Below are 20,832 nucleotides of genomic sequence, written 5' to 3' on the forward strand. Positions count from 1 at the left end.
ATGTTTGCATTAACCAATAATATTTTCTGATATTTTGAATGTTTAACCATTTTCTGCTTATTACTTTATATACATAGATAAACTCTTACCCCACCCATGTGAATTAGTAACAGTAAAAGCCAGTATTCGATTCCAAGGCGGCGAACAGAGAATATATGATGCGCTAATAACCACACTAGCAAATGTTATGCAAGGGTACACTAGAAGACTTTTATAACGAGGCAACAACACTGGTGGTGCAGAGAGAGTCAGCTTTATGAAAAGATCACGATCCTATTGATATTGAGCTTGGGGTTGAAAAATGCAGTGCATGAGTTGACTGGAAAATATGGTCCCTACAAAGACTGCATATGAGCACATGCATCAGGAAGAAAGCTTATGTCTACTACTGCAATAGATTGGCGGAACCACTCACTGAAATCCAGTTTCTTTTCAATGCTTTGAAGCCAATCATCCAAAGGCCACTTCCACTGACCCCAAAAAATCTCCTCTAAAACGAAGAATTGGCAGGACTCTAATATTCTAGCCAACCCTCGAGCACTATTAGCAAGAATGGCAGGAAAATTTTGTCTTAAACTACCACAAAAATGGTGAATTCATGCACTTTAATATTCCATTTTAGCATGCAAGTACAAAGTCGATGGACTGCTATGAGAAAGCAATTTTACATTGGATCATTTGATTTCTCAATAGACCAAGTATGTCGAAATCATTCACCAAACTAACCCATAGCGTGTCCAACTTGGGAAGGTTTCCCAATTCAGATGTATCAAATGTATTCTTTACTTGTAATATACATAATTCTCAGATAAAACTTTCTTCCAGTATAACAATTTCCTGATGTGAACTAGAGAAGACTATGACAAGGAGTTATCACAAGGAGTTATACAAACAACAACCAGGAAATAAACTAGACAATTATAATTTACAAGACACGTATTTCAGCCCTACACGTCCCTGTCAATTGAGCTGATTCTTGTTCAATTAAACTCAAGATTGAGAAATATTAAAAAGCATTTCTGTATGAAAATTTCAGTTTGCTGATCCTACAACAGAGTCTGACCACACAAAATAATTACCAATTCATAACAGTAATTGAAACCATTCAGCTTATAATAAAAAATAGGAATAATGAAAACTGAATTGACATGGCGTATTTATAAAAATAAATTTAAAAAAAAGGGGGGCAATGATATCAGAAGCACAGTAAGCATTGCTCTACTTAAAACCACCTAAAATTGTACATTAAGATTCTCCTAACACAATGCATACCTAGTCTCATGTGCTCAAACCTCCCATCATTTAAAGCACTGTGTCAAACTTTACACTTGTTCTCAGGTAACTGCCACCAGCATAGACAAAAGAAACAATGGAATAAGGTGGTTGTCTCATCACAGATTGAATTGGGTATTCATGAGCTTAACCCAGAAGCTCCTCCAAAGCAATGAAAAAAATAGCCACTAAACCCCACAAGAATGCGTGTTCTTGCCTGTCGTGTTTCTCGTCAGTCAAACATCTGCACGGGGATAGTTCCAAATTAATTTTGTAGATATAATGATGTCAGCAGAGAGGAAAAGAGGCAATCATCCAATATCATCCAGTCCCTTTGCCCAATTCTTAATTCTACATATAAAGTTTTTACCAATTGAAGCATAACCCATAATACTAAATAACTATCTTAGGATCAAAGGTCTGATAAACCCACGAGGGTCCAACGTTGACAATCACCCAGAAAATACAAGATCAGCCAAAATTATATACATGAATGTCAAAGTCTAAATCCCAGTGTATTTTTGGTGTGAAAGGTCCTCTTGCACATGTCAGTAAGCAGGCATTTTAGGGCAGAGAATCAGTATAAGCATTTTCTTTTCATCTAGGCATAAACAGAGATTTTTTTTTAAAAAATGAAAAAACTAACAAATAAGAAGAACGAACTGCAAGTTCCTGATGCATACACTCAAAGTTGCAGAAATGCATAAAGACACTGTGTACCAAATGAAATACTTGACAAACAACAAGATTGGCCCCAAAAAAAATTTATGGGTTTCTTCACAACATAGCCTGCTTGCACAGGCCCATCAGAAAACCAACCCTTTTCATCAGAAAAAAAGTTAGAAAATTAACCTGTTTTGGACTTGAAAGAACCAAGATAGGGTCGATGTGCGTCAAGATGTGGATCAAGACCTCCTATTCCTATCTCAACCCACATCTTGACTATGGCATGACCCTGACACGACCATCCAAAACAGGTTAGTTTTCAAATTTTTTTTTAGCATTAGTTTTGTATGTAGTCTATGTAAATATCTTTTTTAGAACACAAACTTTAACCAAATGAAAGTTCAGCAAGGCAGCAACTATCATACAAAACAGTAAAACACAAGATTTTATTTTAGGTACTTCTAGCTAGTTAGTTAACGTATTAAAGGGGGAATGAATTTTACTTGAACGAAATCGTGTTATAGGGATCTCCTTCAGTTCACGTCTAATGCAGAGATATTCACCCAGCAGAGCCATCACTGCAATTCCAGTACCATTCACAACCCACCATGTTATTGAGGAAGGCCAACCCCCATAAAAAATGCATATAAAGAGATGTACAATGTAGACGGTGGCTGAAAAATCTAAGCACTTCTTTGCCCTCTCAATCAGAAGAAGCAGATATCCAGCGCTGTAAACAATAAGACAGCCAAGTTATGTAAACTCTTGTTCGACCAGAGAAAAAGATAGATTTAACTTACGCCTTGAAGTTGGCATTTTGAATTCTGTGTTAACAATTCACAAACACCCTCTTCTTTTTTTCTTTTTCTTTTTCTTTTTTTCTTTTTATTTTTACTTTGATAAGTCACAATTCACAGAAGCATAATGAGCTCTGCATTTATAAACAGAAAACAAAAATAAATTTACAATGGATTCCCACTTTATGTTCTTACAATAAAAACTCAATTAGAGGCATACACCCAACCAGATGGAAAACACAACAAAATCAAATTGAACTGCAATTGAAAAGAGAAGTAGAATGGGATTCTCACCCTGCAAGTGCACTGAGCATAAACGAAGCAATGACGCACCACCCAGTGACCGTGGAGACAGTGAGAGTAGCATAGTCAAAGAAATACACGAGGCTCATTCGGGACACGCGAGTCCCAACAAGAATTGACAAGAAGAACCCAAGAGTGAGATAGTACAAACATTGAAGGCACACAATTTGGACAACAATGAGCCAAGGGTCCCATACCAATGTACCATAGAACATTGTCTACTACAATAACCTATTGCCAATTTGCCACACAACCAGAGCTCCTCAAAACTCTCAAATCACTCAGACTTCTCCCAAAGCATGAAATACCTACACATCAAGTGCTCGCAACAATCAAAGCTAAACCCAAGTTCGCAATTTTAGAACAACGAGAGCCACACCCTTTGCACCCTCTGAGCTATACAGTGGTTCCCAATTGCCCAATGCTTAATCCGCAAGCTTGAAACCAAAAATCAATCTGATTTCATGAAAATTCAGGACTCTGCTCTAATATTCGTGTCACTGAAACGGGAGTTGAAACCCATGTCGAACATAAATTTGGATCTGAATACAACGAAACTAGAATCCAGGGAACTTTCCCAGTAGAAAAATAACGAAAAAGTTGAAAATTTTCTCAAGAAAATTAGAAATAGAATACCTATTTCGGATTCGTACGAAATCAAACGTCTGCTGGAAGATTCAATTTGAAATCGAACAAAAGGAATTGTGTAAGGAGAACAAGAATTGGAAAACCTAGATCGGGAAGGATGCAGATGAAGAAGCTGACCGTTGAGAGATCGGCGATGAAAATTGCAGAATCTCTCTGAGGAAGCCTCTTGCTTTGCAGTGTGTATGTTATTATCTGTTTAAGGAATTAATGATATATTCGTCTGTGGAGAAGATGCGAGCCCATTGCCTAACGCATGAGACCAGAGAGACTGCTGGCAATTCTTCTTTCCTTTTTTTATTTAAAAATAAATAAATATATTATTTCTAAATTTCCTTTTTGTCTTCTTTCCTTTTTCCAATTTTCTAGCCTTTTTTTTTTTTTTTTGGGTGTTAATTTCACTAGTTTCCTATAGGAACAATGATACGATTTTATATTTTATTATCACTATAAATCACTGACAAGCAATGTGGATGAGATCAACTACTCTTACAAAAGCGGAAGCAATTTTGCATATTTTCTTTAATTTGATTTTAGTAAAAGCTATTTAAACGATTGGTTCAACTATATTATGACGATGTTTCTTAAGTTTTGGGCTCAATCCTAAACATACTTTTTAATTTCGTATAATGCAAACATATGGAACTAAAGAATCAGATTGTCTCCAATACTCAGTCCACATGAATAAACATGTTATAATACACGTTTTGGCCATTAATCAATTTAATTTCTAATGATTTTTCAGTTTAATAATTTTTAATTTATAAAATATTTATAAATATATATTGTTTAATTCACGTGGCATGCCACGTCATCAATTTAACAGAAATTTTAACGAAACCTGACATTAGGACCATTTTGATGTGTAAGGCGTAACATAAAAGACTAATAATGTCAGTTAAAAACATAAAAGATGATAGGGGATAATTTGACAAACCTCATAGACAATTTGTGATAAAAACTCAATATAATATTACATTTAGAGAGTATAAAATTTAAAATTTAAAATATTATAAAAATAAAAAAAAGTTCCCCAGTATAGCTAATACAATTTACTTAAAAAAAGGCCATGGTATAGCCGCGCGGCTGTACTTATATTTTAAAAAATACAATCGTATAGCCGGGCGGCTATACAATTTACTAAACAGTATCGCCAAGCGGCTATACTGTTTTGTTTAAAAAAACCCTAGTATAGCCGAGCGTCTGTACTATTATTGTTTTTTTAAAACCAACCTTAGTGTAGCCGTGCTAAAGGGGGCCCCACGTATAGCCGTGCGGCTATACTATTTTTTGGGAACCTTAGTATAGCCGCGCGGCGATACTATTTCTTTATAGAAAAAGTGCCTTAGTATAGCAGTATAGCCGCTCGGCGATACTATTTATTTTACAAAAGAAGACCCCAGTATAGCTGTGCGGCTATACTATTTATAAACAAAATGAAAAACAAAAGGAATTTCTTCCTCGATCGGCGGCTTACTTACTGCCCGGCGAAATCACACAGAACAGCAAGTTCCTAGTTTAGGGTTTTTCTTAACATTTGTTCAGACAATCTGATCGCAGAGAAGAGCAAATAACTTTTTTTAAGAAGAAGATAACCAAATCGCTCAAGGTAAGCTTTCCTTTTTCTCCTGCTTTTTTCATTTTTTCATTTTCGCTTTAGAAAATGAAAAATATTGGTGCTTTGACTAAATAAGATGAACCAATATCAAGCTAAGTTTACAATTATCAAAATCGTCACTGTCTATAAGTTTTTTTGGTGAATTCTATTCCTTTTTCTTTTTTTTTCTTTTTTTCCAGTTTATAGGTTGTAAGGGACATGACCCATACTTCTTATCTCACAGTTGGCAAGGCTTTGTAAGAATTCTGAACTCTTGATCTTCATACCTTTTTATTTACTTGTTTCCTGGAGTTGCGTCCCTGCGTCAGTTTGGATTGCTGAGAAATTGAGGAAAAGGAAGAGAAATAAAACATAAAATTCGTGTCTTTTTGGTTTTTATGTCCCGAAATTCAAACTTCTGCATTTTCTAAAAAATAAATAAAATGAATTGTAAAGTATGGTTGGTTTCAGAAATGGTAATAGAGTGCATTTGCTTCTCTAGGAATTTTGGAGCAGGAGTGGTGCGAAGGTCATTGAACTTCCATTTGAACTTTCCCCACAAGTTTTTTATCAGGAGGATTCAAATGGCAAATAATAATCACACATGTAGCCTAAGAGGTGGCAAGGAGGATTCAAGAGGTGCCTTGGTTGTTCTCGAAGGATTGGATCGTTGTGGGAAGACTACACAGTCCGCTAGACTAGTTGCAAACTTGGAGAAGTTAGGGCATTCAGCTGAATTGTGGCGGTTTCCTGACAGAACTACTAGTGTTGGGCAAATGATATCTTCTTATCTTTCCAACAAATCACAACTGGATGATCATACAATCCATCTACTCTTTAGTGCGCCAACCGTTGGGAGAAGAGGTTTGTTGTGTTATTCTTTGCAACATGATATACTCTGCTTGTGAGGTTTCTATAACAGGGAAGAGAAATTGCACTTATTCTGATTGTTGTTTTAGTTTTTAATTGATGTCAGGGTAATGCGTATGGTGATATTTCCTTTTTAATGATTGACTTGTGTAACAGTCCGGTTTAAGAACCTAATATAATTCAGCTTCTGTTTTGAGTTGAGAAACCGATGCAGCATAGGGATCAATAAAATGTGTAAATGAAATCATAAGCACATATGTAAGCAGTAGTGCGGAAACAAGTGATTGATATTTTTGTTTCTGTAGGCTTCTAGTCTTTATGGGCATTCATTGTTTTTACAGATCCAGGTGCTTGTTTACATCAAATGTGTCAGTAACCTCATGTATTCCGCAGTTAGATTTCTCAGGTCCCTGGCTACAATCTATAAACATGAGACCAATGTATGGTTGCAGGATGTAGTAAATAGGCGAGAAAATAGAATTTGTTTCTTCGTCTTTGTCCAGTATTTTTTGTGCCACAGAAATTCGGATTTTTATTAAATTAAATAAACTTAAAATCTTAGTATTTCAACAATGCCTACTTTAGAAAAGAGATATTTTGAGGTGTTTCCATGTTTTGTTTAACTTACAAGTTAAACTGAAACACCTAGTGAGTAAGAGCAGAGTACAATGTTTCCTTAGTTTGGGTTTCCATTCTTGGATGAAGAATGAGGTTGTCACAAATCATTGTACTATTGTACTAAATAATCTATAATGTTCTGCAGATCATTGATGGAAAGCAAATTGAAAAGTGGAATCACCCTTGTTGTTGACCGTTATTCTTATTCAGGCGTGGCCTTTTCATCTGCCAAGGGGCTTGATATTGAGTGGTGCAAGGTGATGAAATGCTTTTTCTTTTTACCCCTAATGTTGTTTATCTTCTCTATCTGATGGAATTTAAAAACAACGAAGTGTACTTTTGTAGGCTCCGGAGATTGGGTTATTGGCTCCAGATCTTGTAGCGTACCTTGACATACCACCTGAAGTAAGTAGTCATTCTAATGTTTGCAGTGAATATTAGGCAAGAAAAGCATGATGACTTAACCCATATCTTCTGAGACCCAATTTTTCACATTTAATAGCTTATATGGTCTGACATATCCTCAAAAGAAATTTCCGGGATACGCATTAATTTTGCACAGTTAATAGCTTCTTGAAATAAAGAAACAATATTGACCAAAAAGAGAAGAAATAAAGAAACAATGTATATTGTTGGCCCTTTATGCCTTTATATAACTGCTGAAATTTTAAGGTGCTTATGCTTATGCCCACATATATATATTGTTCATGAAAATAAGATGGAAGTAGTAATCTTTTTCCCTATTTTGAACTGAAATTATAAATGTCAGAAAGCTGCTGAAAGAGGAGGCTACGGAGGTGAGAGATATGAGCAGCTTGAGTTTCAAAAGAAGGTTGGCCAAAACTATCAGGTCCTCCGTGGTCCCACTTGGAAGGTAGTTCATTCATCCATTCTTAAATTGCAATAAAGAACTCAGAGATTGGCTTAAGGTTATGATGCAATTTTTAACGCAACTTTTAATTTGGTACTAGAAAGAACAGTATTGAATCTATTTTTCCTGTGGTGGCAATTAAATAGAAAATTGAATGGTTGCTCATAAAAAGAAATAAAATGAAGTGACTCAGACAAGAGCATAGATGGAGGTGTAATGCCAAACCCAATTTCTTTTCCTGATATCACATTTTCTTCTGTTTTCCGACAAATGCTAGTTCGAAATATATAACATCTATGCTGGCCGGACTGCCATTATCTGATGATTGTGTACACATTTTATGTTGAAGTGATGCTGTAAGTTCGTAGTAATTTTATATTAACCAAATTCAGGCTCATTGCAGTGCCTGTTCAAACTTTAATCATGAAACAACTAAGCCTAGCCTGCAACACTGTCAAAAAAAAAACTTTGGTTTGCATTTGAAGCATAATTTTTTCTGGGTGAGTTGAGTTACTTGGATATCGTAATTCTTTTCCCCTGATGCAGATCATAGATGCTTGTTTGCCGATGGAGGACGTTGAGGAACAGTTGCAAGAGATGGTATTGGATTGTGTAAAAACATGCCAAGAAGGGAAACCCCTCTCATGTCTCTGGTCTTGTTAATTTTCTGGGGGAGACGCATGTATCTTTTCCAGGGTTGAATGCATGTATACTAGTGAGCTATGCCGATTGTTATCTTTCGAGTATTTCAGCACTGATTGTAACTTGATAAATCTTGCATTTCAAAATTAGATTCAGTTTTTCTTATCCATTAACACCAAAAAACAGGGCTTATCTTATTAATGGATCACATTAAGCTTTTGACTGAAATAGATGATATTGCAAATTTGCTTGCTTGAATGAATTTGATTGTAAACGTGACAGTTTTTGGTGAAGGAACTACAAATTTAGCCATGAGGACACTCATATAAACTACTAACCACAAAAATAAAACAAATAAGCTGCAGCGCTGGTAAGTTCTTACACGAGGCAATCTACTTCCAGAAATAATTGCAAGAGATCAAGAAGCCCCAAAATTACAATCAATGGATTGAATTTTGATCCGAATTTGATGTAATTAATAGGAGATGGATTTGGTGACATAATCCGATAATCCGATTATATTTCGAATCCGTTAACCCATTAAGTTAATGGAACAAATTTGGTTCTTATCTAATCCGATCCGATATGATATAACATATATTTCATTTTATTTTATTTTTACTTACTTAATATATATATATATATATGTAACAATCTTGTGAATTTTTTAAATAAATAAAAATATTTTTCAATTATTTGTATATGTCAAGAATTCGGATCCAATATTGGATAATTCAACAAATCATATATGGATCTAGTTGTTTTAGATCGGATCGGGTTGGAAATTTTTAAAATCTAGTCGAGACGTATTTCAAGTGCTCCACTCCATCTCCGACTGGTTTAGGGTTTATAGGCCTATTCATCACTAGATCAAGATTATGAAGATTGAACGTACCATAGTGCTAGCTACCTCCCTTCTTGCTTTCCCTTCACTTTATGCCATGTGTAGTGGAAAGTTCAAAATTTTTAAATAAATAAAAAAACTGCAAGAGGGATAATTAACTCTTATTTAACTTTTTTATTTCAAAACAAACAGCTCGTTGTTGTTCAAAATACTAATATATAATAGAAAACGTTAAACTCTCACAGGAAGACCGCATAGCGCAGTGGATTAGCGCGTTTGACTTCGGATCAAAAGGTCGTGGGTTCGACTCCCACTGTGGTCGCACAAAATTCTTTTTGTGTCTTGGAAGCACTTTTAAAAAAATCTCAAAAGTAACTTTTATTTCCAATATTATTATGTGTATCTCCATTTACCACCCATTTTTATTCTAATATGATTCAATTTGTGGATTTAATTGTTTCCAAGAGATTTTATTCAGCACCTCAACAAGCACAATGCAGCAGCAGCAGTTTGTAAATTTTCTAAAAGCGGGGTTGTCGCATGTTCTGTACTCTAGAGTTGCACATATGAGCTTTTGAGTTCCAAGGGTGAAATTTTATGCCATAATTTTTTTCTTCTTTTTCTTCCCTTTTTTTTTTTTTTTTTTTTTTGAGTTTGCAGTCATCGCATAAATTTTGGATCGATGCCGAATTACTGATTAACTGTTTCTTATGATGTCAAAGTAGGCAACAAGAAAAAGGATCATGCATCCGCTAAACAGGGTCGTGTATGGACTTTCAATGTTAAACTCAGATAGCCTAAGAACTCAGTGGCGAAACTGATAGCTGTTAGGAAAACTTTCTATGATAGTTATGAATACAGACTTGTAGGAAAATATATACTAAACTTCAGATTTGATACTATACACTGAGCATGTACAAGGGAAGCACATTCATACTCAAGAACTGTTACATACAAATCATTTTTCACCCCCTCAGTGTCCTATTTCTATAACACTATGATAGTGGGAAAATTCTGAAGTCAGAGAAGAAAAAAGCCAAAGAACATGATGCTTTGAAGGATGATGACACATGACTCAATATGGCAATCAAAAGTAGTTCACTATCTTATTCAGCAGCCTTTCTCCTCCTACCGCTTTTCTTTGCAGTAACAGTGACGGGCACTTCAGCCTTGCCTTCCGGTGGTTGCTGATTACTTTTCCTTGCAGTGACAGTGACAGGTGCTTCAGTCTCGCGTTTAGGCAGTTGCTGATTATTTACAAGATCTTTCAACGAATTTATTTGACTACGTAGCCGCAATATTTCTCCTTTGGCAGATGCCAATTCCTCTTCAAGCTTCTTTGCTTTCTTCTCCAGACTATCCCTTTCCTCACCAAGTCTCATGGCAAGATTATGGACATCTTCCATGTTTTCTCGGGCCTCTTTGGATGCATTCTTTTTCTCTGTAAGAGACTTGTAAAGCACCTCTTTCTCATCTTCAAGGTTAGAAATTAGAGAATTAGCCCTCTCTAAATCTTTGGAAAGTAACAATGCATTTCGGTTCATCTCATCCAGTGATTTGGTAGCCTCGTCCAGGTCTATTTCAAGAGATTTCTGGGACTCCTTGTCCTTCGAAATCTGCTTCTCCAGATTTTTAAGTTCCTTTTTTAAAGAAGAAACTAGTTCTTTTTCTTCGTTCAGATCATTAGAAGCTCTTTCAGCTTTTTTATAGACATCAACCAATTCCCCTTGCAGGCTATCACGATTTTCTGTAACAGATGCTAGTTCATGAGACACAACTTGCAGCTCCTCTTTTGTTTTCTTCAGAAGTTCTTTTGCTGCAGCAAGCTCACTACCAAACACGTCACTACTTACTGTAGCCTCATCAAGGCTCCTCTGCAGTGATTCCCTAACTCCAGCAAACTCAGCCTGAACCCCAGAGATCTCAGCCTCAAGTTCTGTGCACAAAGTTTTTGACTGCTTTAATTGAATTTCCAGATTTGAAGCTTCATTTCTTGATTTTCCAAGAGCTTCATTAGTGATATGGAGCTCATGTTTCAGATTTGTTTCATTGTTCAATTGTTTATCCAGCATTTCCCTCAAGTTTTCCTTCTCTTGGGTCAAATCCGCAATTATTTTTTTGTTTCTACTTGTGTCAGACAGAACAAGTTCAAGCCTTTCCTTTAGCTGCTTCAGTTCCTCTTCTTTTTCTCCCAAAAGCTTGACATCCAAAGCTGCCTTTTGTCCGGAGGATGTTTTTAGATTATTGTATTCCTCCTGAATAGCATCAAACTTCCTCTTCAAATCATTTTTCCCAGAAGTTATAGAACTTACTGTTGCATTCAATTGATCCAGAGCGGCATTCTTCAATTCTAATTCCTTTTGATCTTTCAGGAGTTCATCTTTCAATTTTTGAATATTTGATAGTGCATTGGCTAGTTCATCCCTTGTTCGCTTGTTGGTAGTTTTCAAGTCATTCAACTCCAAATCCTTTTCAGCAAGAGAAGAGCCAAGATTTTGAATATTCATTTCTCTATCCTCGAGTTCTAAATTGAGCACATTAATCCTTCCCTGTAAGACTTCAATTGAGTTCATCTTTTCCTTCAAATTTTCCTCAAGTGCTATTTTTTCTTCCCCAGCCTTTGAAAGGTTGGTTTCAAGACTATCAATTTGAATTTTAAGCTCGTCAATCAATCTCTTCTCACCATTGAGCTCCTTTCCTAAGCCTGCAATTGTACTATTTGCAGAATTTAGTTGGTCCATTAGAGATTTCTGCTCTTCCATTGCTCTTGTGAGTTGTTTGCTCCATTCTTCTTGTTCATTCAGTAGCTTTGATTCAAAGTTCTTTTCCAATGAAATGATAGCAGCTTCCTTTTCTTTCAGCTTGGTCTTTATCTGTGCACATGGGTAAAATCAGACAAAGCATCTAAAAGTACATTCTTGCAACGAATTGCAAAAACAAAATTAAAGGAATATGATTTTGTAAGGTCAGAATAGGATATTAATTGGTAGAACTTTAGGAAGCATTTGAGAATAGAAGAAATGAGGAAAAAGATTAAACGATAAACATTATCTTTGTTGTGCACTTTTTGATGTTCCTTTTTAAAGGTACTAGGCTCCTTCATTGTCTGTGCTATCTCAGCATGTAAAGAAAGCTTTACTGTGGAACATAGGGACTTACAGATTCTACTGTTGCATCAGTGGCTTTCTTTTCTGCCCAAGCCAATCCATAGAGTGCTCCAAGAATACCAGAACTGAAAATACCAAGGCCATTCAGGAGAGACAAAACGGGATTTGATGGTGCATTTATTTCAGATGGCTGTTCAATGAATTCCACACATTAGAACATTAAGCTAATCAATTTATAAAATAAAAAGAAAATATATTAATTGGGATAAAGTGAATCTAGTAGACATTCAGACCTCTGCTTTTTTCCTCTCCTCCGGGTTTTTGAGCTCACTTTCTCCTGAAAAAATAAAGGAACAAATGCATAAACCAATCATGAATGAACTGAGACGGAAATGGGTTACAAAGGATAGTAATTATAGCAAGGAACACCAGTCCATGTTAAGAAAAGAGTACATTTTAAGAATCTTCATCACAATACAAAAAGATGTTTAAAAAAATATTATTAGTTCAAATAAAAAAGATCTGCACATCATTATGCATCTCAATTGTGTGCTTTTAGGGGGTCAAAAGTATGCTTCGTGGGCTCCCTTGCTAAAACTCTGTTTTTCTGCATCCTTTTGCCTGATAATATCTCTGGGATGGCAACATGAAGAACAAGGAATAAAAAATCAAATGTAAATGTACTATCCACATTCGTTGGACACTTGAGGTGAAAAATATCTTTTAGGCCCATTAATTCCCCACGTAAACTTCAAACAGGAAAAAATGTAATAAAATTGGGGCATCGCATATGGATTTGCTACTTGTATTCCCTTTTGCCCCGATGACTTAGTACAGGACCTGTCCCGGAATAAGCTGCAAAGTTATGCAAGTCCTGCTGCTATCTTGAGTTGCTAAAAGAAGGAACTGATGTGCAGAAGTTAGTCTGGCATTAAACCTTACACAAAGGAGCCCTATTGTGGGTAGAACTTACTCCAACAAAACCAGCTTGTAAAAGACTGGTGCTTAAGTGCTTATAAAGCACTTTTGTGCCCGACATCCTAGTCTACCTGTCTGTTGACTGGAACAACAACCTGATGGTATCCTTTCCTTCCTATGAGGCGACTTTCACTCACATACGACCTACCAGTAAATAATGACTTGATATTATACCCATACACAATACCAAAGTGCATTTTAATCCAACCTAGAGGGATAGGTCGCCCCTTCTGTGGACTTTAGCCACATTGCATGGTGGGATACTCTAATACCAAAGTCCTCATGGGTAGAACTTTGCCCTACAGAACGATTACGTAAGGGAAGGGTGCCCAAGAGTTTATAAGCTATCTTATACCATCGTCCAGCGTAGACATAGGTGATTCATTCAATGCATAAGCAATGTACACTTAACTTGTACCTAAGTAATCAGACAAACTTGGCCGAGAAAACAAAAGGCAATCAGACAATTACTTATGTTTACAAATGGATACTTCCTGCAATCCCATTTTAATATGGTGCTATTGCAAAGGACGTACACTATGACCATCCTAGACTCTTAGTATTGCCTAATCACTCTCAGTTCTTAACTTCACTTCCAGCATATTAATCAGCATCTCTTAAACATAAAACTGCATTATAATGCATTGACAGAAGTTTGAGTGACCAGTCATTAAAGCATACATATATATAAATTTAATAATAACTGTGATAAATTGCACAAAGAAATAAATATAAATTGCCAATAAAAGTCAGAGACTAAAGAAAAATCTAAAAAAGACTAAGTTCCATGTTCAAATGCAATGAACCATTTGAAACAAACCCAATCATTTACAATGACAAACTATAATACACCTAAAAAGATTTTATCTTAGAAAACTCATTACAACGAAACAAATTACAAAACCCATCTCCCCAAATTCTTGAACTCCCATCCTACCAGGAAGAAAACAATCAATTTTGAAAAGCACAAGAAAAGTTAAACTTACTAGTGGCCAAGCCTTCAAGAGCATTAGCCCTGAGTTGCAAGAACGGAAGAACTGAAATACCCACCAACATAATAGCCCTCCTCTTGCAAGAAACGGCGTCGTTTGGGTCCTCTTGGCGCAGAGACGCCATTGGCAGAGCTCTCCTTCTCTTGGCATCTGCAGTTCTTGAGGAGGAATACACGAAAAAGGGGTGAGAAGAAGAGGGAAAACGAGAGAGGGAGAGAGGAGAGTGTAAAAAGCAAGAGCTCCCCATCACAAAGCCCATTGCTTTTTCCTTGACTGATTTCTTTGGTTGAGATAAGGAATAGAGTTAAGCGCTCAGAGCTTTCCTCTTTTTGCTCTATTTTCAACTTTCAGTTTCAGTTAGCGTTCACATGGCTGATGGTGAAAGATTCATAAGCATCCAAGTTTCATGGTAGTTTGTTCTTTTATTTACTTAATTAATTTTATTACTAGAGATATCCTCCTTTTGAAATTTTATGTGGAAATAGTAAAATGGTACTGTGTTACAACAATTTCTCTGTTAGGGCACAGTCCAGACTTGCCTTACATTTATTTAAAATAGACAATAATTTACTAATAAATCTTACATAGAATGAATCGAGTAAATTCATGTTAGTCTTCATGTGCAAAATAAGCCCCTAAAAGGAAAATTCAATTTCTATCAATTTTTCATATCAGGTAAAAAAGTTCTAATCAACCATATAAATGAGTGATTATAATACGGTCATGTGGTACATTTTGTATACATGTTATAATATAAGTTGATATCTAGTGATACTATTTCCTAAAAAAGAGTAAATAAACTATATCGTCTACCCATATTATAACATGTGTACAAAATATACCATGTGGTCATACGTATTCAATAATTTCTTCACATAAAGAAGCATAAAATTCCTAAACATATATGTGATTAGCTCTGACACAATGCAAGTGAATCATTACTTGAGACATTTGAGGACATAAAATTTGGTTTTCTTTTCCAGACAATCAAAATTAAGCTTTTAATCTCGTTAGTTAAACTTGTTCTTGTTGCTATAATACATTAATTGTTGCCATTTAAACTTGTTCCCATTTTAAGTACAATAAAGCTCTTAATTTTTGTGTGTGGCTGATTGTTGAAGTTTTTAACCTTTAAAGCATGCAAGAAAATTATGTAGAGTGTTCCCTTTTTTTTCTTTCTTTCTTATATATATGTATATAGGTGATATCAGGAGGAAGATGACAATCAAACACATAACTTTTAGTGCATAAATAAACGTTCTTAACCACTTGAATTACAAACTCCTATCCTTACTAATTTGATTTCTATTTTCATAAAGCATGCCACAATTTACATAGTTTTTGTAATTACAATGATATTGTCAATTCCTATCAGTAAATAATTGTTTTAGTTTTTTTCTCCTTCTTCAGAAAAAGTAGAAACTGACAGCATTGCGTGAGAATGCAGTTAAGACAAGTTTTTGTCGTGTTGAGAACCATTTTTGAAATGTTCTACTACACTACACTAGTGCCTAGCCCTCTGCTTCAGAGTCAAATTCACGTTAGGAGGATCATGCCCTTGTGTCCTCTGCGGTACTTTCAACCAATGGGAACATGCCATTGCCAAGAAAGAAAATGTGCTTTTTATCATAAACTTGTGTATGTTTTGTTGCCACGTCTAAGGTGTTTGTGATCTTCAACTCCACAGCAACCATTAAAATGAGAAATTGTAATGCCCACTCAGGCAGAATATGTTCTTTCATCAATAACACCAGTAAAATCTAGGGTGGGGCCAATCCTTCTGATTTTAGGAGTCCAAGTGATTTGATGATTGAAATATATTAGACTGGCAATATTTTGATCCCATGAGCAGCAATAATTTTTGCAAAACTTAGAAACCAAAGTAAGATGATTTGTTTACACCATATTTACGAACACGATGAGCTTAACCAATGGCTTAAGCTAGACTTCAGTTGTAAGGAATTTGTAACTCAAGTGGTTAAGATCATTTATCCTTTCATACGAGGTTCTAAGTTCACTTCCCCATTCCTCTAATAAAAAAGAAAAGAAAAGAAAAACTAGACTTGAGTTGAATGTGGGGATATCTATCTGCGATCAAGAATTATGTCGTTGAAAATGTGTGGATGCAAATGCTTACTTTGGCATGATTGTACACTTGTCAGAGGCATGATTGTACATCTGGGTTATCACAGGAATTTTTGTAATGATGCAAACATGAATATGGTTCTTGATGTAAATTCTTCATTTGAAAGTTAAAGATTGGCTTGGGCCAACATGAACCTGATTGTCAGAAACGATAGACAGAAAGCAAAGATTTCTAACACAAAGGATGGGGTTGGTTAAGATGTACCAGGAGGAGAAGGCCCTTGCTGCAGCAAATAAATTAAACGCCTTATTGGAAAACATTAACTGGCAGCAGTGAATCCCAAATGCACAGTATATTCTCACCACACCATAACATAGATTTTGAAGATTAAATGTGTGTTCTTGAGAGCTTTAGTACAGTAAAAGCATAGTTCAAACATACTAAGCTGACTGTAATACCATCTGCCACAACTCGGGTATATTGGCCGCATCGAAGCGTTACCTGAAAATGATCAATTACTAAAAATCGCTTAAACAATGCTGATTAACTTAATGCACAAACCGTGTGGGAGTACACAGAAAAGCACACACAAACTGGAATATAACAATCTGTGACCTTTCCATGATATAAGTTGTCAAAGATAAAACATCATATATATACCTCAAGAAATAATGAGAAGTAAATGGTAAGGTGTTATTTAAATATCCCGTGCACTCACTAATGAGTTCACCAGGTCCAAAAGGTTTCTTAGATGAACACTTAATTGCAGCGAATTAGGAAACAATAAGAAAAAAACTGATGGTCAGGGCGTTCAGCCACTTGAAATCCATCAGCTCAAGATGATAGACAGCAAGACCTATGAACTATTCTATGTCCTCACAATGCATGCCCAATAAGAAGAGATCTTCATGGTAGCTTTCAGAAGAGCTACCTGCAGAATTATCACAAGTACTTTCTATTTCCCCTTCAGCAAAAATCTTCTCCGAATGACAATCGAAACTACAAAATGCTTTCTCACCTCTGCAAATAAATCAAGAAAACCTCAGCCTCCATAGTAAAAGGGGAGTTGAGTGAAGATTGCAAACAGATGTTTGAAACAAACCTGCACATGTACATTTCTTCTCCTTCCAAGTTCTTCTTGCAGGTGTAACAGAATCTCAAAGCTTCATCCCAATGCTCATTTGCCAATCTGTCCTGGTACTTAGCCACTCGAGGTGATTCTATCCAGAGTTTTGCTTCATCAAAATTGTTTAACTCATTTGTGTGACATTCCAAAATACAGTCCCCAAAAATATGAGTTGTCTTAGGTTTTGGGCCATGAGAAATTATACAGGTATAATCCTCAGACAGTTCTATCTCTCTTGCAGAGATAGAGGATGCATATTGATGGGTAGAGGCAATGGGTACTGGAAGTGAACTGGGTTTGAAACCCACTGAATTTTCTACTTGGAAACTTCTGCCTAAAACTAAAGACAAACTCAAAGTTTTATCCACTGCATCAAGACTTTTGAACCTCAAGTTTGGATCATCCATAGAGCCACTTTGTGAGGAACCGCTGGAGTTCAACAAGAATGATGCAATGTTTTCAGATGGTTCAGATTCCAAAGGACGTCCCACACTCCCAAAGAAACCATTCACTTTGTCTGCTTGGTGTTCGGGATCGAGAGTTATGTAGTTCCTATTTAAAGATTTGGACTTGATGGGACAATCGTCTGAATCATAATAAATCTTTGAGGAGTTAGAGACGTTAGTTTTCACCTGTGATCCAAAAATTATATTCTTCCTCTTTGGTGGACCAATAACTTCACTAGTTGCTTTAGTTTCATCACCGAGTGAATTGACAATGCTGAGGCCTTCTATACTACAATCCCATTTTATTTGATTTCCATTTTGGGACGATGGTCTACCAGACTTAAGACTAAATGGGTTGCTAAGATTGTAAAGAACTCTGAAATCTAGAGGAGATGTAGGACTCCTAACTGAGTCAGAATCTGATGAACCTTTATTACCAAACCCTGTAAAGAAACCAGGAATACTGAAAAGTGAGTTGCTTGTATGTTTCAGGCTTAACATATTAGAATAAGTCATTAGATCATAGCGCAAAAACTTTTTGCACGTGACATGCTTATCTTCCTCTGTAATATTCTAAACAGCTCACTTCTCTTAAGAGGAACCAGCAATTCCTTACTGTAAATCGATGGTAGTAACCACTAAATTCTGGAGTAGGATGGGAAAAAGGTAAATCCTAAGTTTGAAACCTGTCATATGAAAAAACAAACCAACACCGTAACCAATGAGTGAAGAAGCAGGTTGTGAGCAACATTGACCATCCACCTAGCTACACAAATGATAAAGCTTGAGTGCACATTATGGATAATAGGAAGTGGAAATGCATCTTGTAAGCACTGATACGAAAAGAAAAGAACAAATGAGAAGATAATTGTCCAAAAAATAATTTCCAGTGGAATAATTAGAAGTACAATCGAATAAAATCAACTGGACATAATCAGAGGAAAGAAGGGTAAACCATGAGCATGCATCAATGAACCATTATACAGGCAGGCAGGGAAAATCAAGGGCAACCCAAATAAAAAAATTTTGTTGACACATTCAGAAATAAATGTAAAAACATGGATTGATGATCAAGATTAAAAATTTCAAACATCATAACTAATCAAAAATCCCAGAACAACCTAGAGAGTACAACTTAAATTACACTCTCAAGAAGCTTAGAGACCAAACTAAGTGCAGAAATAAGTTAAATAAGTTAATTCATAGAACCCATTATAGAAAATTGTCTTCAATGTCCGGTCACAATAATATTAAAAGCAGATATAGATCCCTTTGATTTTCCCAAATAAATACATAAATTCGTTTAAACTTGCTCGGGGATGATAAAGAATTCAAAGGTACCCAAGAGATAAGTTGAAAATGCAGTCACAAATACAGCAAGTGATTAATCCTTCAAAATGTATCAAAGGGTATCCATTATGATCAAAGTCTGAATATTTTGCACAACTGAAAGGCCGATACACGCATCCTAATGAACCTCAAGAACACTAAGTCACAGTAAACAACTGAAAAGTTAAAACAAAAAATCAAGACCCAGTTTTGAGGTCCCAAAAATCCAATGCATCAAAATTCAAATGGATCAATGAGACTGAAACACAGACCCATAGGAAATAGGAAAAAAGTACGGAAAACCCACCTGGCTTTCTTCTCCGCAACTTCACTGATGAAGTTGAGACTACGAAAACAATCCACATAAAGCATAGATAGAGGGTGAAAAAGTCTGTAACTTTAACTTGCCTTCACTTTTATAACTCATATTTTCCTTTCTTATATTGTATGCACTGAAAACCTCTGATTTTCCTTCCTTATATTGTATGCACTGAAAACCAGAGACAGAGGCTCTTCACTGAGAAGAAAACTGATACACTTTCTCTCTCATTTACACGTACACACGATTATCAAAGGTTATGTATTGTATGCGGCTTGGTATAAAACTACGTATATTCTCAGTTTTGACCTTTTGGAGTTATGGCAATGTGGCGGCATCTTCTGTTGTAAATCTAATATTCTCTCTAAGTAGTTACTCATTTACAGTAAAATCTCTGGCCGTTGCCTTTTCCAGTTTGTGAAAAATAGAGGATATTTATTTGTTTGTTTAACTTGTCAAAATATGTGGTGCTTGAGGATAAGAATATGTAAATGAAGAATATATCTGTTTAATTAACTTGCACAAATTTTGAGAAAACTTGTAAATTTTCAATTAAACTTTAATCCTCAAAAAGGAATGGACTTTTTTTTTTTCTTTATAATTAGCGCTTGTCATGTGCGGAGTTTTCAAATGATGTACTAAACTCTTATTCTATTAGGGTTAAATTTAGTAGGATTATGAATCCAACCAAAAGGTTGGGACTAAGTTGGATTGAATTATGTCTAACTCTATCATATTTTATGTGTAGTACTGTAGGGGGTCTTTTTATTTTAGTGACGAATGAGCTTGGGCTGCCATAAAGAGAAACAGGTAAAGACGCCCCTTGTATCTTGAGTTCAAGAACCAAGCTCCAAGAACGTTTTGAAAAGTTTGTGAGAACCTTATAAAACACCTTGAGTATCTTTCACCAGTAAGCCAAATGCACGTGGCAAATTATTAATATGACTTGCTTGAGGAGCTTGTGGCATGGGAGCTAATCCTTCACAAGTTTAGCAATTTGAGAGAGAGAGAGAGAGAGAGAGAGAGAGAGAGAGAAGCATGAACTTCTTACAGAGAGAAAAGATTCAGAATGGGGAAGAGGAAAATTAGGAGGATTTCTATCTCAGGAAGAAAGAAAACAATGCGAATAGAAGATAAGGTGTCTTGAGTAAATTTCCAGTCACTTGACAAAGCTTGGTCACGCTCTGGATGATGGTGTTTTGCTGGGTAGAGAAAGCTCCATTTTATAGGCACTTAGAACCCCTAATTTTATCGAACCTCCTTTTTCCTTTTCCTTCACTTCCTTCGATTCACTCATATTTGTTGAAATTTCCCTAACCAGAGT

The 20,832-nt window shown here is 35.8% G+C and overlaps 3 protein-coding genes, 1 non-coding gene and 1 pseudogene across 10 annotated transcripts; 2 read left to right on the plus strand and 3 right to left on the minus strand.

Annotated features, from left to right (window-relative positions):
* Positions 1–1,086: 1,086 nt before the first annotated feature.
* On the minus strand, positions 1,087–3,960 carry LOC103327963 (structural molecules protein). Its single transcript, XM_089049766.1, has 3 exons — positions 3,030–3,960; positions 2,442–2,668; positions 1,087–1,516 (listed from the first exon to the last, which is right to left on the minus strand). Exons 1-3 carry the CDS (start codon positions 3,251–3,253, stop codon positions 1,509–1,511), a joined length of 459 nt encoding a protein of 152 aa, XP_088905892.1. The 5' UTR covers positions 3,254–3,960; the 3' UTR covers positions 1,087–1,508.
* A 1,190-nt stretch (positions 3,961–5,150) lies between these two features.
* On the plus strand, positions 5,151–8,446 carry LOC103327909 (thymidylate kinase-like; annotated as a pseudogene). The gene is made up of 7 exons (XR_016125922.1): positions 5,151–5,292; positions 5,481–5,537; positions 5,783–6,144; positions 6,914–7,025; positions 7,114–7,173; positions 7,538–7,642; positions 8,186–8,446. The product of XR_016125922.1 is annotated as a thymidylate kinase-like (transcript).
* A 927-nt stretch (positions 8,447–9,373) lies between these two features.
* On the plus strand, positions 9,374–9,447 carry TRNAR-UCG (transfer RNA arginine (anticodon UCG)). Its single transcript has one exon. It is a non-coding gene; the product is annotated as a tRNA-Arg (tRNA).
* A 541-nt stretch (positions 9,448–9,988) lies between these two features.
* On the minus strand, positions 9,989–14,568 carry MFP1 (MAR binding filament-like protein 1). The gene is made up of 4 exons (XM_008230283.2): positions 14,197–14,568; positions 12,526–12,569; positions 12,285–12,422; positions 9,989–11,998 (listed from the first exon to the last, which is right to left on the minus strand). Exons 1-4 carry the CDS (start codon positions 14,459–14,461, stop codon positions 10,232–10,234), a joined length of 2,214 nt encoding a protein of 737 aa, XP_008228505.2. The 5' UTR covers positions 14,462–14,568; the 3' UTR covers positions 9,989–10,231.
* A 2,389-nt stretch (positions 14,569–16,957) lies between these two features.
* On the minus strand, positions 16,958–19,776 carry LOC103327911 (FCS-Like Zinc finger 11). Of its 6 annotated transcripts, XM_089051203.1 has the most exons (4): positions 19,688–19,776; positions 19,497–19,649; positions 17,391–18,303; positions 16,958–17,308 (listed from the first exon to the last, which is right to left on the minus strand). In XM_089051203.1, the coding sequence occupies exons 2-4, from the start codon at positions 19,552–19,554 to the stop codon at positions 17,152–17,154; spliced, it is 1,128 nt and encodes a 375-aa protein (XP_088907329.1). In that variant the 5' UTR covers positions 19,555–19,649; positions 19,688–19,776; the 3' UTR covers positions 16,958–17,151. The 6 variants fall into 6 exon arrangements, with proteins under 6 accessions (XP_088907329.1, XP_088907328.1, XP_016649165.2 ...); XM_089051202.1 differs by having other exon boundaries at positions 19,497–19,741; XM_016793679.2 differs by having other exon boundaries at positions 17,391–18,546; positions 19,497–19,740.
* Positions 19,777–20,832: the final 1,056 nt, after the last annotated feature.

This window comes from Prunus mume, linkage group LG4 (assembly GCF_029339155.1).
Source record: "Prunus mume cultivar Tortuosa linkage group LG4, ASM2933915v1, whole genome shotgun sequence".
Classification (NCBI taxonomy): Eukaryota; Viridiplantae; Streptophyta; class Magnoliopsida; order Rosales; family Rosaceae; genus Prunus; species Prunus mume.